The sequence below is a fragment of the Cajanus cajan genome, chromosome 10, assembly GCF_000230855.2.
Source record: "Cajanus cajan strain Asha chromosome 10, NIPB_CcT2T_4, whole genome shotgun sequence".
Taxonomy (NCBI): Eukaryota; Viridiplantae; Streptophyta; class Magnoliopsida; order Fabales; family Fabaceae; genus Cajanus; species Cajanus cajan.
This window is the reverse complement of record NC_138526.1, coordinates 1,208,616-1,221,409: the sequence shown is the minus strand read 5'-3', so window position 1 is coordinate 1,221,409 and position 12,794 is coordinate 1,208,616. Positions and strand designations below refer to the sequence as shown.

The following is a 12,794-nucleotide window of genomic DNA, read 5'->3' as shown; positions in this document are numbered from 1 at the left end:
CAATTTTGTCAGAAATGAAGTCCTCAAGTTAAAAGAACAACTTGATAAGAAGTTGCAATTAAATGAAAATATTGAAAAAAACGATAGTTGTGATCCAAATGTGGTTAAGACAAAAGGTGCTCCAGTAACAAAAAAGAAGAAAAAGAATAGTAGAAAATGTTCTAACTGCAAGAAATCTGGTCACTTTATAACATGCCCTGCTGTTGTTTCTCAGCAGCATGATGTAAGTGAAATTGATGGTGTTTGTGGATCAGAAAGTGCGAGTATTACAAGTGCACGACATAAAGTAAAGTTATTTTGTTGGATTTGAAATATTTTCATTGATAAATTGATGTTAATCCCTATATTCATTTATATTGAAGTTGTTATAATTTGTTTCAGGGTAAACAACCAATGGTGAAGGCTTGTGAGGTTAAGAATGATAACAATTGTGAGGTTAATAGTTTGAATGAATTCCCACAACAGGCAATTTTGTCAATGCCTAATCCAATGGACACGTACATGGTTAGTTTAAATTTTTTTGAGACCTAATTTGTGAGATTTTGAAATTTGAAAAAGTATATTATGATGAAGTGTATACATGGTATGCACGGTTTAATGTTAATATTTGAATGTGTCAGGCAAGACAATATATAAGTCCTTCGCCAGTATGGTTTGGCTCAAGTAGTGTTAACATTAAATGTGATGAAGGTGGAGTAATGTTCATTCCAAATTTTATGCCCACATATATGGTTAGTTTGTATATAACGAAAATGATTTTGTTGTGTTTTATTTTTATTTGGTCTTTGTAATAAATTAATTGTTATATTAGAATAATCATTTCAGAATTATGGTGTTCCTTCGAATTTTAATTCTGGAGGTGGTTGGTGTGAATTCCTACATAGTATGATAAAAAATCAAGGTGGATGATGTAAGTTAATGTTATTTTTTGATTGAATTTGTTTTGGCATAAATAAATTGTATGATACATGAATTATTACAACCCAAAAAACAGTAAGTTAATTTTGTGTGTCATGTTTAGGCATAAGTGGCTGATGGAGGAATTTATGACTTTATTGTGCGAAGGATGAGTAAGTTGTTGGTGGTGAGATCATTTTTTGACGCGATCATTGTACTGCGTAATCGTATTTGAACAATTGATACTAAATACCGTTGTATATAAGGTAAATTTGAATTTGATATTATTTTAATTAGAAATTATTATAATTTTGTTATTTAATTAGAAACAATTTGTACGAAAAGAAGAAATTAATTTGATAGGTAAATATGATCAAAAATTAAAAAAGTGATACTAATGTTTAATAAAAAAATTATTAAAAAAAAGATATTATGTGAACTGTGTAAAATTGAAATATAATTGTTAAAAGCTAAAAAAAATATTATTATTATGACACCTGTTGAAGGAAAAAACAGTCGTTGTCATACGTGTTTGTATAAATTATTGTGGTAGAGTTATTTTGAAATGATACTCAGCGAAAATTTGAAATAATTATGAATTTAGTTGAAGAAAACGATTTAGTTAAATAAGAAAAATTGTGTCTATAATTGGTGATAAATTAATGTACTAATGTTGATGATAAAAAGGTAAGAATATGATTACAAATTATAAATGCAAAGTAGATAAAGTAATGTAATACAATACCTGTTATGTATAAAATTGTTACAAATAAAAGGATACATCATTAGCCTTTTTGTACATATAATATTTTAGGATTATGAGTAAAATAAAACTGAAGGACATCATCAACGACAAAGTTGTTGGAGTAGACGAACTCATACCATCCTGCAACGATGTACCTTTGATGAGATGTTTGTTTCAAGTCACATAAATATTGATTTCCATGTTCATCCTGTAAGACTATTAATTTTTGTTCCACTGGCATAAAATCCCTAACAATATGAGATGGAATCGTCTACAAAAGCAACATGTTATCATTAGTGATGAAATATGACATTATATAATATTTTTGAACAAATTACCATATAAGTTGTTAATTACCAAAAAACTTACCAGTGTTTGAAATTTATTAAAATCTTCATCAGTAATTATTTTGAGCCAACTTTTGTGAAACATAAACTGTTGTAAATTTTCTTCATCTTTTCCAATATTGTAATTAATTTCGATCTTAGCTCCAGAAAAGACCCTTATTAAGAAGTTATTATGTTCCAAATAATGAATCCAAACCACATGATTGTTTTGAAGATGATATTTTTGTACGAGTTGCAAAGCACCAGTCAACTCGAAATCAATACTGTCGTATTGTAATTGCAAAGAAAATTCATTTCCTGCAGGATCAGTAATGACGGCAACGCCAACATTCATCTTATCTTGCCAAAAAAAGTTAAAAGTTTCTCCAAGTTGCAATATATCCTGCGTTAAATAAGTTAAACAAAATGTTAAACAAAAAGATATTGATAGACAGAAGTCGACACATTTTGTGTATGGATTAGTAGGTATTAAAATTAATACCTGTTCATTATTAGTTCTGAATGTTTGAAAAAAGTTGGTCGAAAAGTGAATAGTACGTCGATTGAGGAATGCGTCTGAAATTGGGTAATCTATTTCATAAAAATTTTCATTGAATATACCTAGATGGAAATGATTATTTCCTATAAAGTGCATGAAAATAACATGAACTGTGTTCATTTGATAGAAATTTGCCATATCAGTGCACCCACTTGTAAAGCAATGCTTGTTTTTTCTTTTACCAATTAGTAGTGTGTTGACATTGCCATTAGGATCGATGGCATAACATAAATCCGTAAGTAAACGATGACCCCAAAATTTTTGAAATTTCTTGGACATTTTCATTGAATCCTGCATATTATTGAAATAGTGAAAGTTACATTACAAACAACAATAGTTGATAAATAATATGACTCAACATGAAAAATAGAATGAAAATACCTTTCCTGGAGTTAATTTTCTAGCGAAAGTTTGAAACCAGTATTTGAACTTGTCGTTGTTTACCGATGTCGAAGAAGATGCCATGTTTAAAATTTGAAGAAAAAAAACAGTAGTACGAAGTGAATGCTGAATAATATCCAAATGTAGATGTGATTTTGAAATTTTTAGAGTCAATACAGACATACCTGGATCAGACAAGGATGGAGTGAATGTTGAATAAAACCGAAAATGAAGGCAATGGTGTTATGGTCGTCAATTATGGAATGTGAAAAGTGTGTATTGTAGGTTACTTTAAATAAGTCATTAAGGGGGTGTGTAAACCCATAACGCGAAAAGGAACGCGTGTTTTACACAAGTGGATATTAATTACTCCCTCTGTTTTTTTTCATAGTCGTTTAAGGTTTTGCACGGAAGTTAAGGAAATCATTGATATTTTAGTTTTCAAAAATATTTATTACTTACTTTCCTACTATATTAATTATTAATGCATTGATTATACGTGAACTATAACTTACTGTATTTAATTATATTTGTCCCTTTTTTTGTTTTTTTATAGTATTTTGTTGGGAACATATTTCTCTTATAAATGCACATTAACTTTATATGGGTAGTTGGAGAAAAAAATAGGTAGACATTAAAAATAAATATACACATTGTTCAGTAAACATGTATTAATTATCAAGAGTAAAAATGGAGAAAAAATAAGTCATTGATTTTAGTAAAATGACAATGAAAAAAAAATAACAAATTCTGACAAAATGACTATGAAAAAAAAATGGAGGGAGTATGTAATAAACAAACATATAAATATTTATATGACACACAAACTGTATTTACATTTAGATTTACGAAGCACATAGAGATTTGATGAGGGATATCAAATCTATTAATGTATGACTGCGATTACATGATTTCGATAAACAATGATGATTTCAGAAGTATGCAGTAATAGTCTTACAGGCGTGCAGTACGGAAGCATGGTCAGTTTGAATAATACATGCGTTTTTAGTGTTTACTTCCGATTCATTATCCCAATGTTTGATACAAACTCATTACAGTATAATAATAATAATATTTATAATTAAAATTATTAATTAATTAATTTGTTAATAATAAAAAATAAATGATTAACAAATTATTGAATAAAAAATAATCACATTTTATAATAAAATTTATTAAATGTAATACAATTGAAGTAATTATGTAATTAGTTTAGGGAATTATATATTTCTGTATTTTTGTCGTCATTGAAATTAAAAAAATGCATATGAGAGTAAATCACAGGAAAAGAAAGTATAAAAGTTACGAATGTTTAACAACAAAAATGTATTCAACGATTGACCATAACAAAAACTAAATTTTGGAAACGTTTATCACTAGATATTCCGAGTGAAAAACTTTTTCCAACTTCAGGACGTCACCCTCTTTGAACTTTCCAGTCTTCACAAATTGCATCCACGCAGAACCCAAATAACACTCCTTACTTTGGCGGGACGATCTTCTGCTTATATATGATTCATATTGTTTTTTTTATTGACATCAAATAAAAAACAATATCCATATTCATTTATGTTCCAAGCAACGATGTATTTAACAAGAAAATTCTGGCACCAAACAATAAAATAATTAGTAAAGTATATTATATTAAGCATATGTTAGTTTTATTAATTATTTACTGCAAATTTATAAAGTTGATTAATAAAATTAATTTTTAAGTAAATTATTTACTCACCAATGGTTGTTTCCCTGTAGCTGCTGCTTTTGTTAGAGTCAAATACCACAATGTATAAACGGCCAGGTTATCCTCATTGGGCTCTTGTATTATGTTATTGTCACTGATAACAACAACTTCCAACAATGAATGAATTTTATAAAGTAGGAGTATAAGAATAAACAACTTAACAAATTTTTTAAATTCAGTGTTACCTTAGATTTTGAGAGTTTGGATTGTCGGGATAAATAATTTCTTCACCAGCCATATTAAAAATAAGCATATCAAATGTACTATTACCTTTATACCCAAAATGAATAGTATGTCTTTTTTTTATACCATAAAATAGGAGTAATTCCTTCACTCCTTGTTGAAAATATCCGATTATCGGACCAAATTTTTTTGTTAAACCAAGAGTGAAAGTGTTTCCTTTTGGATCAATAGTTTGGCATACATTTAACTTCCATTGCCATTGTTTAAAAAAGACATACTTCCAATAAATTTTTCCCTGAAAAAAAAAATACATACACAAATTAAAAATGACATATATAATGCTAAGCTTTTGTTTATGAATTTATAAAAAAAATTGAAAAAAATAAAAGATAAATACCCTTTTTGGTGTCAAAAAAGAAGTGAAGTGTGTTACTAATGGCCTAAGAATAAAGAAAATGGAATTTATCATTCGTAAATAACATTGACAAATAACAAATATAAATAACAAAAGTAAATCGTATGTATTGTATATCCATGCAATGAATATAAAAGTTAAAAAAAAAACTAAAAAAATTGAAGTTGGACACACTAATGATACCGAACATTACCATTTCGGTTAAACAAGTTAAAAGAAAACAAAATTTTTAGTCACACTTAAAATGAATAAAATAACAAACATCAGCATCTACTGCAAAAGGCTAAACACATGGAATAACAACATAAATGAAACTTACTAATGATTTTTGTTTCCAGAAACGACGGTATCATCGGCGATGTTAACGGTTTAGAGCGAAGAATATGAGAGAAAATTTCTTTTTAGAACAAGATGAAAGGGAAGAAAGTTACAATTGTTTGTCTCTGATGCAAACAAAGCGTCAGTCTTATATGTTACAACTTACAAGTAATGACTAATGATTACTCTCCGAATAATGCAATTTAGAAGTTCACATTTTTCAAAGACAGTTGGTACATGTTTCGAAAAGCGTCCGAAACAACATCCAAAACAACGTCCAAATGTTAAAATATTCATATATTTTATAAAATATATTCTAAAATAAATATATAAGTTAATATTTAATAGTTGAAAAAATTTGTTTTTAAAATTTCGAAGTTATTTGTAACGTATCAGTAGAAACTCTTTAAATTAATACTCGATAAATTAATAAAATCTCTAAAATAATAAATTTTTCCGGAACCGACTTGGGCCAATTTAAAAAATTGAAAAACTCGATAAAATAATGAGATAATAATTTTTCTCCCTTTATAATTTTCGGTTACAAGAAAATCATAAATTAATAATTCATAGAAACTGAAAAAAAAATATATTACACTCTATTGAAATATGATTCAATAGTTTTTTATTTTCCTTTAAAGTTCAAGTCTATTTGGAGCTCATCTTTAACTTTTCTTATTGCATCCAATAGCTCAAGTGTTGTATTTTTGTATTGTATCATAAAGTTGTGAAGAGTGTTCGACACCATAAGTGCTTCCTTTCGCGTAACAGGCTCCAAAGACACTGTATCATCTTCGTTGTCATCCTCTGCATTGTTCTCAATGATAGTATCAAGGACATTTATCTTCCCTGGATCAAGATATTTTGCTGGTTTGTGTCTTTTGATCTCTGCTCTTCCCTTTTCTATTTTAGCAGAGAGATAGTCATCTGACCGCTTAAGTGTGTTTGATATTGTTCCTTGACTAACTTTCAAATGAAATTTTCCCTCAAGCCATCTCTGCAAGTCTTTTTGTGTGCTTGCAGGATTATCTCTCTTATACTCACACAACTCCTTACGTATTTGATCTGACATAGTTGATTTTGCAACACCTTTTAGATGAGAAGCCATCTTGTGAGATATGGTTTGAATACTCTAACACATTCATGTAATTTATATATGCCAAACTTGCTTAAGAATACATTGAACACATTTTTTCCTTTTGTTTACATTTGTTGTACTTCAAAAGTCATTATTGATTTCCAATGCATATGTACTTCAAAAGTCATTACGTATTGATTTTCAATGCATATGTACTTCAAAAGTTACTAATTTACGTTGAGTCCCAAGGTTCGCTGCAATGTAATTCTAATAGGCATAGACTAATTTGCCTTTTTGTTTGGTATGTACAGTATAATTACTTAAAAACTCTTTAAATTAATAATTATTAATTTATCGATAAATTAATAACTCTCTAAATTAATAAATTTCTCCGGTCCTGACATTATTAATTTAAAGAGTTTCTACTGTAGCTTTCATTTACTTCAAATGCAATACATTACGGACTAATTTTGTAAACTCGAATAATAAACCTGATTCACTTAAATCCACTTAAAATAAAAAAGTCATTATAAAAAAATTAAAATGTTGCATAATTCAAATAAACGGTTGTACTCGAGGCGACGTGGGAGGCATGGGGTGCAGTTATTGGGAACAAAAGTTGCGTATGGGAGTAATTGTTCGTATACGTCATTTTTGGTATATATATCTGCATCAATCATTTTAGTCATCATTCGTTCACTGCACAACAAATACAGTACGGTCATCGTCTACAGTATACACCACCGTAAATAGAATGGCACTTCCAGTGGAGTTAATAATCGAGACTTTTTTGCGGGCTCCCGTCAAATCAATTTGCAGAGCCAAAGCAGTGTGTAAACTTTAGTTTTCTTTTTTTGGCGAATCTGTCTTCGCAAAAAGGCACTACACTGAATCTAAAATCGTGAAAAAAGATATGTTCTTTTCATGTTTCGTAAATGAAATACTATGCGTAGACACAAGCAATCCTCTTGTTGGTGAAGACGCAAGTTGCATTCTTCAGAACCCAATGACATACTCCAATGCGTACATGAAAATTATTGGTACGTGCAGGGGCATGATACTTTTTTGGGTTCCTACATCCTTGTTCATTTGGAATCCCTCTACCGGGTTTTTTGGCACTTTTCGTGCATATCCACCTACTATAATGAGAATCTCGGGTGATTTTTTTGGTCTGAACTTCTATGGATTTGGTTATGACCCATTTGAAGAGAATGATGTTGTTGTTCAAATTTATCTAAGTAAATGTGATCCATCTCATCATGCATTCGTCTATTCTTTGAATGGTGCTTCATGGAGGGATTTCGAAGATGAGTCCCTAAAGACAATTACACAGCCTTGTATTTCTATTCATCAGGGATGTATCAGACTCTATTTTCGCGATTGTCTTCACTGGATTAGTTTCAACTGACAAACAAATATTGATGTTATTTTGGGTTATAATTTAATAGATTCAAAATTTTATCAGCTAAATATTCCTGGTGAAGTTGAATTAGAGGAATTTAGTCTTTGTTGTTTGAGAAATATAAGATACTGTTTGGCTTTCTGTACTGTGAAGCGAGATGAAAATTGGGACTACATGGTTGGCATATGGGAAATGGAAGAATATTATGTCCACGCGTCTTGGACTAAGGTCACAAGTATGCAAGTCAGTAATAATTTTGCAGGATATATGTTACCAGCGTGTTCATCAGATGATTCAATTATCTTTGTCAACAGTGAAACGAGAGTTATGGCCACATGGAATGCAAGGGATGAGACATTACAATATAGGACTTTTGATCGTGTAGTGCAATATGAGCACCAGATGATAGTGTGTGAAGAGACACTGTTGTCAACCTAAATTGAATATAATTTAATGCTTTAGTTACATTATTATATGTATTTTAATGTTTAACATGATCTACTAAACATATTATGAATTCGTATTTGTATATTTATAACTAGCAGGAAAAAGGCACTTTATGCCTGTATTATATTAAAAAAAATAAATTATGGAAAAAATGAAAAATTACTCATAAAAATAATAGTTATTAAAAAATAAACAAATAATAAAATACTTCATGTAAAATTGAAAATAAAAAATAATTATTGAAAGTCATATCTTCTTTATATATTAATATAAATTTTTAAAATTATATATTATAAAATTTAAAATATATATTTTTGTTATGCAATTTCAACAAACAAGTTGATGAAAAAAATGGGTTATTGAAAACTCAAAAAACTTTAGAGACTATCTAACAATGATTGAAACGTACAATAAATATTAATGGGACACAATTAACCATTGTTGTTGCATATTTTGCCAAAAGCCCAACGCAGCATCAAAAGATATTAATTAGAAAAAAATATCATACAATATAAAGTGAGACAGAGTTAACCATTGTTTGTTGTTGCATATTTTGCCAACTTAACCAACAAGTTGTGTGTTCTTTTGTTGTAGATGGTTCCAATTTTTTGCAACATATTTAACAACGTCATCTTTTTTTGTGTTATATGAAGTGAGAACCAAATGAAGGGCTACCTTCATCCTCGTTGCATTGTCAACCTATAATTATAATGGATGTACACATCATATTCAAATAATATTACATAAAAGGTTATGTCAAAGATGCACATAATAACATAATTAATGATTTTAAGGATAAAGAATTGATTACATTGATGTTGTAATCGTGTATCGATCCACTGCTCATCATCCACTCACAAACCCATACGCCACAGTCATTTATGGTAGTTTCACAAAGAAAGTCAAGTTATAAGTTAATAAATAACTAAATTGTATTTAGTATTAGGCATATGTACAAAGTACAATATATGATATAGGAGAGTTGCTTACGAATCAGGAATTTGTTTGCCAATATGATGTGGAACCTTGATGGAAAATTATGAAATTCTAGGTTTTCTTGATGCCTCAAATTGGTTAAATGAGTCATGCAAAAACATCTCTTCCAAAAATAATGCCTAAAATATTAACCTGATAAGTACGAATATTGTTTTATTTATGTTGAGTGTTGTTCGTGACATAAGATATTAGATGACATACCAATTTCTTAACAGACATTTTTCTCATGGGGTTCGTGGCAGGGTGAGGTAGTGAATCCAACACAACTAGTGTTTTCTCTCGGAGATCGACCACAAGCAGAAACCAATGCAAGTTGAGATCATTAATAGGAAAAAAAATCTATTCATATGTTAGTTACTCATTTCTTCAATATACTTATAACACTTTTAACAAAATATAATTAAGCTTTTATGCAAATTTAGATTGAAAACCTTTGTTAAGTGATCAATGTTTCCCATGTAATCTCCGTGGTAGTAGTCGATAATAGTTTCAGGTGGAGAACTCCAAGCCAACGCATATTGCTATAACATAAATATTCATAAATTAGGGTTTAGGGTTTAGGGTTTAGGGTTTTGACTTTGTATATAAATAAAGTTTCGCTTTACATAAAACTTTACCGCGACAGTTGTAGGAAAATACTAAAACCCATTTTTGTTCGAATTCGAACGTTCATCATGGGTCAACATGGAACCAACCAGATTAATGACCTAATGGAAATATATTTTGTATACAAAATTATGTATTTATTAAAAAACTAACAAATATTAGTTAACATACCTAAGATAAAAAAGATACATTTATTGTAACGTACCTCTTGATCCATTAGTCCTTTTGGTAACAATGATTTGAGAGTCTGCCTATCCCCGACCATGTTAGTCGACGTACTTATTAGGAATTCTTTGCTGAAAAATATTATAGGAAATACTTCATTGTTAATGATTGTGGTGGTTCGATGTTTAGGGTTATAATAATATAGTAGAACATTACTTACGCATTCATGGAGTCATCTTTATTTGAGCCAAATATATAGGCTGCAACCATGGCATGAACCTGGTCCAAAATCATCGTCATAGGTGGCCTAAATAACATTGGTATCCACTGCATTTTATGATAATGAAAATAGTTTGGTTTTCATAATATGTAATTTATGTAAATAATAATCACACAATACATGATGCCTTACGGTGAGTATTTCGATACTTGTTTGCATCCCATCATACTTAGCATTATGTAATGGCTCCATGTCTGCCAAGCATCCCCATTTGTTTCCTGCTATTGTATGTGAAAACAACCTCTTTTTTAAAGAATCAGGTTTTTTAACAGCAAATCTTGCAGTAGCAATAATGTCTTCCTTTTTTTCTTGGTCGGAAACATGATTAGGCGAAACAAATTGTGCCACACGTTCCTCACTATTTGTGTGTTTGTTTATTGTTGAAAGAGTACATGGTGAATTTGAAGGAGTCATCAATGTAGTTTGACTACTAACCAAATTAGTTAAGTTCTTCAAACCTTTAATAATCATTTCGACGGATGACTCTAAACGGGCCACTTTGTCCTCCAAAGCATCCTATAAGAAATCAAATGGAATAGTAGTTTGGTTAGCAACCATTAAAAATGAAATTACCAAACATAGATTACGGTCATTGAGTTTCATGTCAAGCTTTATTAATGATACCTGGCCATGTTTTCTATCGGTGTTTTCATCGTTGATACAAGGATGAGGAATACTCTCCATGTAGTTAATGTAATATGATAGCAAACATTAAGTCATTATCTGAATGCACAAATAGTTTGAGGAAAAATAAAGTTACATATTATAAAACAACAAAATAATGAATTATAACATATCAAACCTAAAAGATATCTCGATCACTTGTTTCACCTTGGCTGCCTTCTTGTTCCGAGTGTATGTCCTCCTCGTCGATGCCGGTGAAGTCTTGGCCGGCGCTTTCCTTTTCTTTCCATGAGATACCATCTTCGTGAAAATTTTGGATATTTTTTTGAGACAAAACAGAAAAACTGATACTGTTGAAATATGAACGACTTAAATAACATTTTTTTTATTTATTTTTAATTCATGAAAATAATGAAAAAAATGTTTTCCAAAATTTCTAATGATGTTGATATTTATTATTTGTTATTCATACAATGAAATGTAGTAAAATGTCAACTGCCAAAATTTTTGGAGGACCATGGTGGGGCAACGCAGGGCAACGCAGGGTGGAGGACCATGGTTGTTTGTCAGTTCTGAGTAGGTGGTTTAGGGTTTGCACCTTCCAGGATTTACAATACTTGTCATCATTGTTGGAAATTCAACTTTCCGATTGTTTCTCAGTTCTCAGTAGGTGGTTTAGGGTTTACAGCTTGCAGGGTTTACAGTACTTGTCATCATTGTTGGAAATCCAACTTTTCGATTTCTGAAGGTGTGTATAGTACTGTTAAGGCGACTTGTAATAATGACAATTGACATATACATATATTAATTTATACTTAAATATTGTTTTTAAACATTTCAAATGTATTTCGGAGGATCCACAATTTTAATTTGTTTTTATAAGATACTGACGATGTGTTACTTAACACAAATTAAGGATTTTAATATGAATTTATATGATTCAGAGTGTGTTTAGCAGGATGTGTGATTACCCAAATTTTATATAGTTCAGCTTGTATAATGAATATAGTGTTATAATATTCAATCATAAATATTAATATCAGTATTTTATTGCAGTAATTTGTTAAATTAAGGCTAACCATAAAGTGTCATATAATTGAAAAACCAAACGAAAAGCTTTATAATTTTAAATTTTGTTATATTTAACTTATTTTAGATTACAAATTGAATAACAAAGTATTTTTTAGCATAATTTTTTGTACGTAGTAACATCAAATATTGAATATTTATAATTAACATATTAGTAAATGTTGAACATATAAATAATTAAATAAGGCAATGTCAATGGTGAACTTGGAAAATACAAAACATTACACAAGTCGTCCAACAACAGTATTGTTGACAAAAAAACCCTACTTATAATGTAGAGGATGAAGTAAAAGTGGAGCATTTGGCAGGAAACCAAAACTTTTCATGAATTTCGTTGACCCTTTTCTTTAACAGCGTCTAATCTGCAAGTAAAAATTAAATATTTGTCTAAGTAATTATAAAAAAATTATTTTAATTATGTAATGGATAGCAAATTATTGAAAATATATTAACAATTGCCTCACTTAAGCTTTTTTGAGACAGACATAAATTACTTGTTTATCGATGACCTTGTGAAATCGAACAACATCGGTTCCACCTAA

At 29.6% G+C, this 12,794-nt stretch overlaps 2 protein-coding genes across 2 annotated transcripts; one reads left to right on the top strand and one right to left on the bottom strand.

The window, feature by feature from the left end:
- Positions 1 to 6,190: 6,190 nt before the first annotated feature.
- Positions 6,191 to 6,673, bottom strand: LOC109806298 (uncharacterized). The gene has a single exon (XM_020368668.2). The coding sequence runs from the start codon at positions 6,671 to 6,673 to the stop codon at positions 6,191 to 6,193; it is 483 nt and encodes a 160-aa protein (XP_020224257.2).
- A 724-nt stretch (positions 6,674 to 7,397) lies between these two features.
- Positions 7,398 to 8,483, top strand: LOC109806297 (F-box/kelch-repeat protein At3g23880). Its single transcript, XM_083065681.1, has 3 exons — positions 7,398 to 7,476; positions 7,597 to 7,980; positions 8,092 to 8,483. Exons 1-3 carry the CDS (start codon positions 7,398 to 7,400, stop codon positions 8,481 to 8,483), a joined length of 855 nt encoding a protein of 284 aa, XP_082921807.1.
- Positions 8,484 to 12,794: the final 4,311 nt, after the last annotated feature.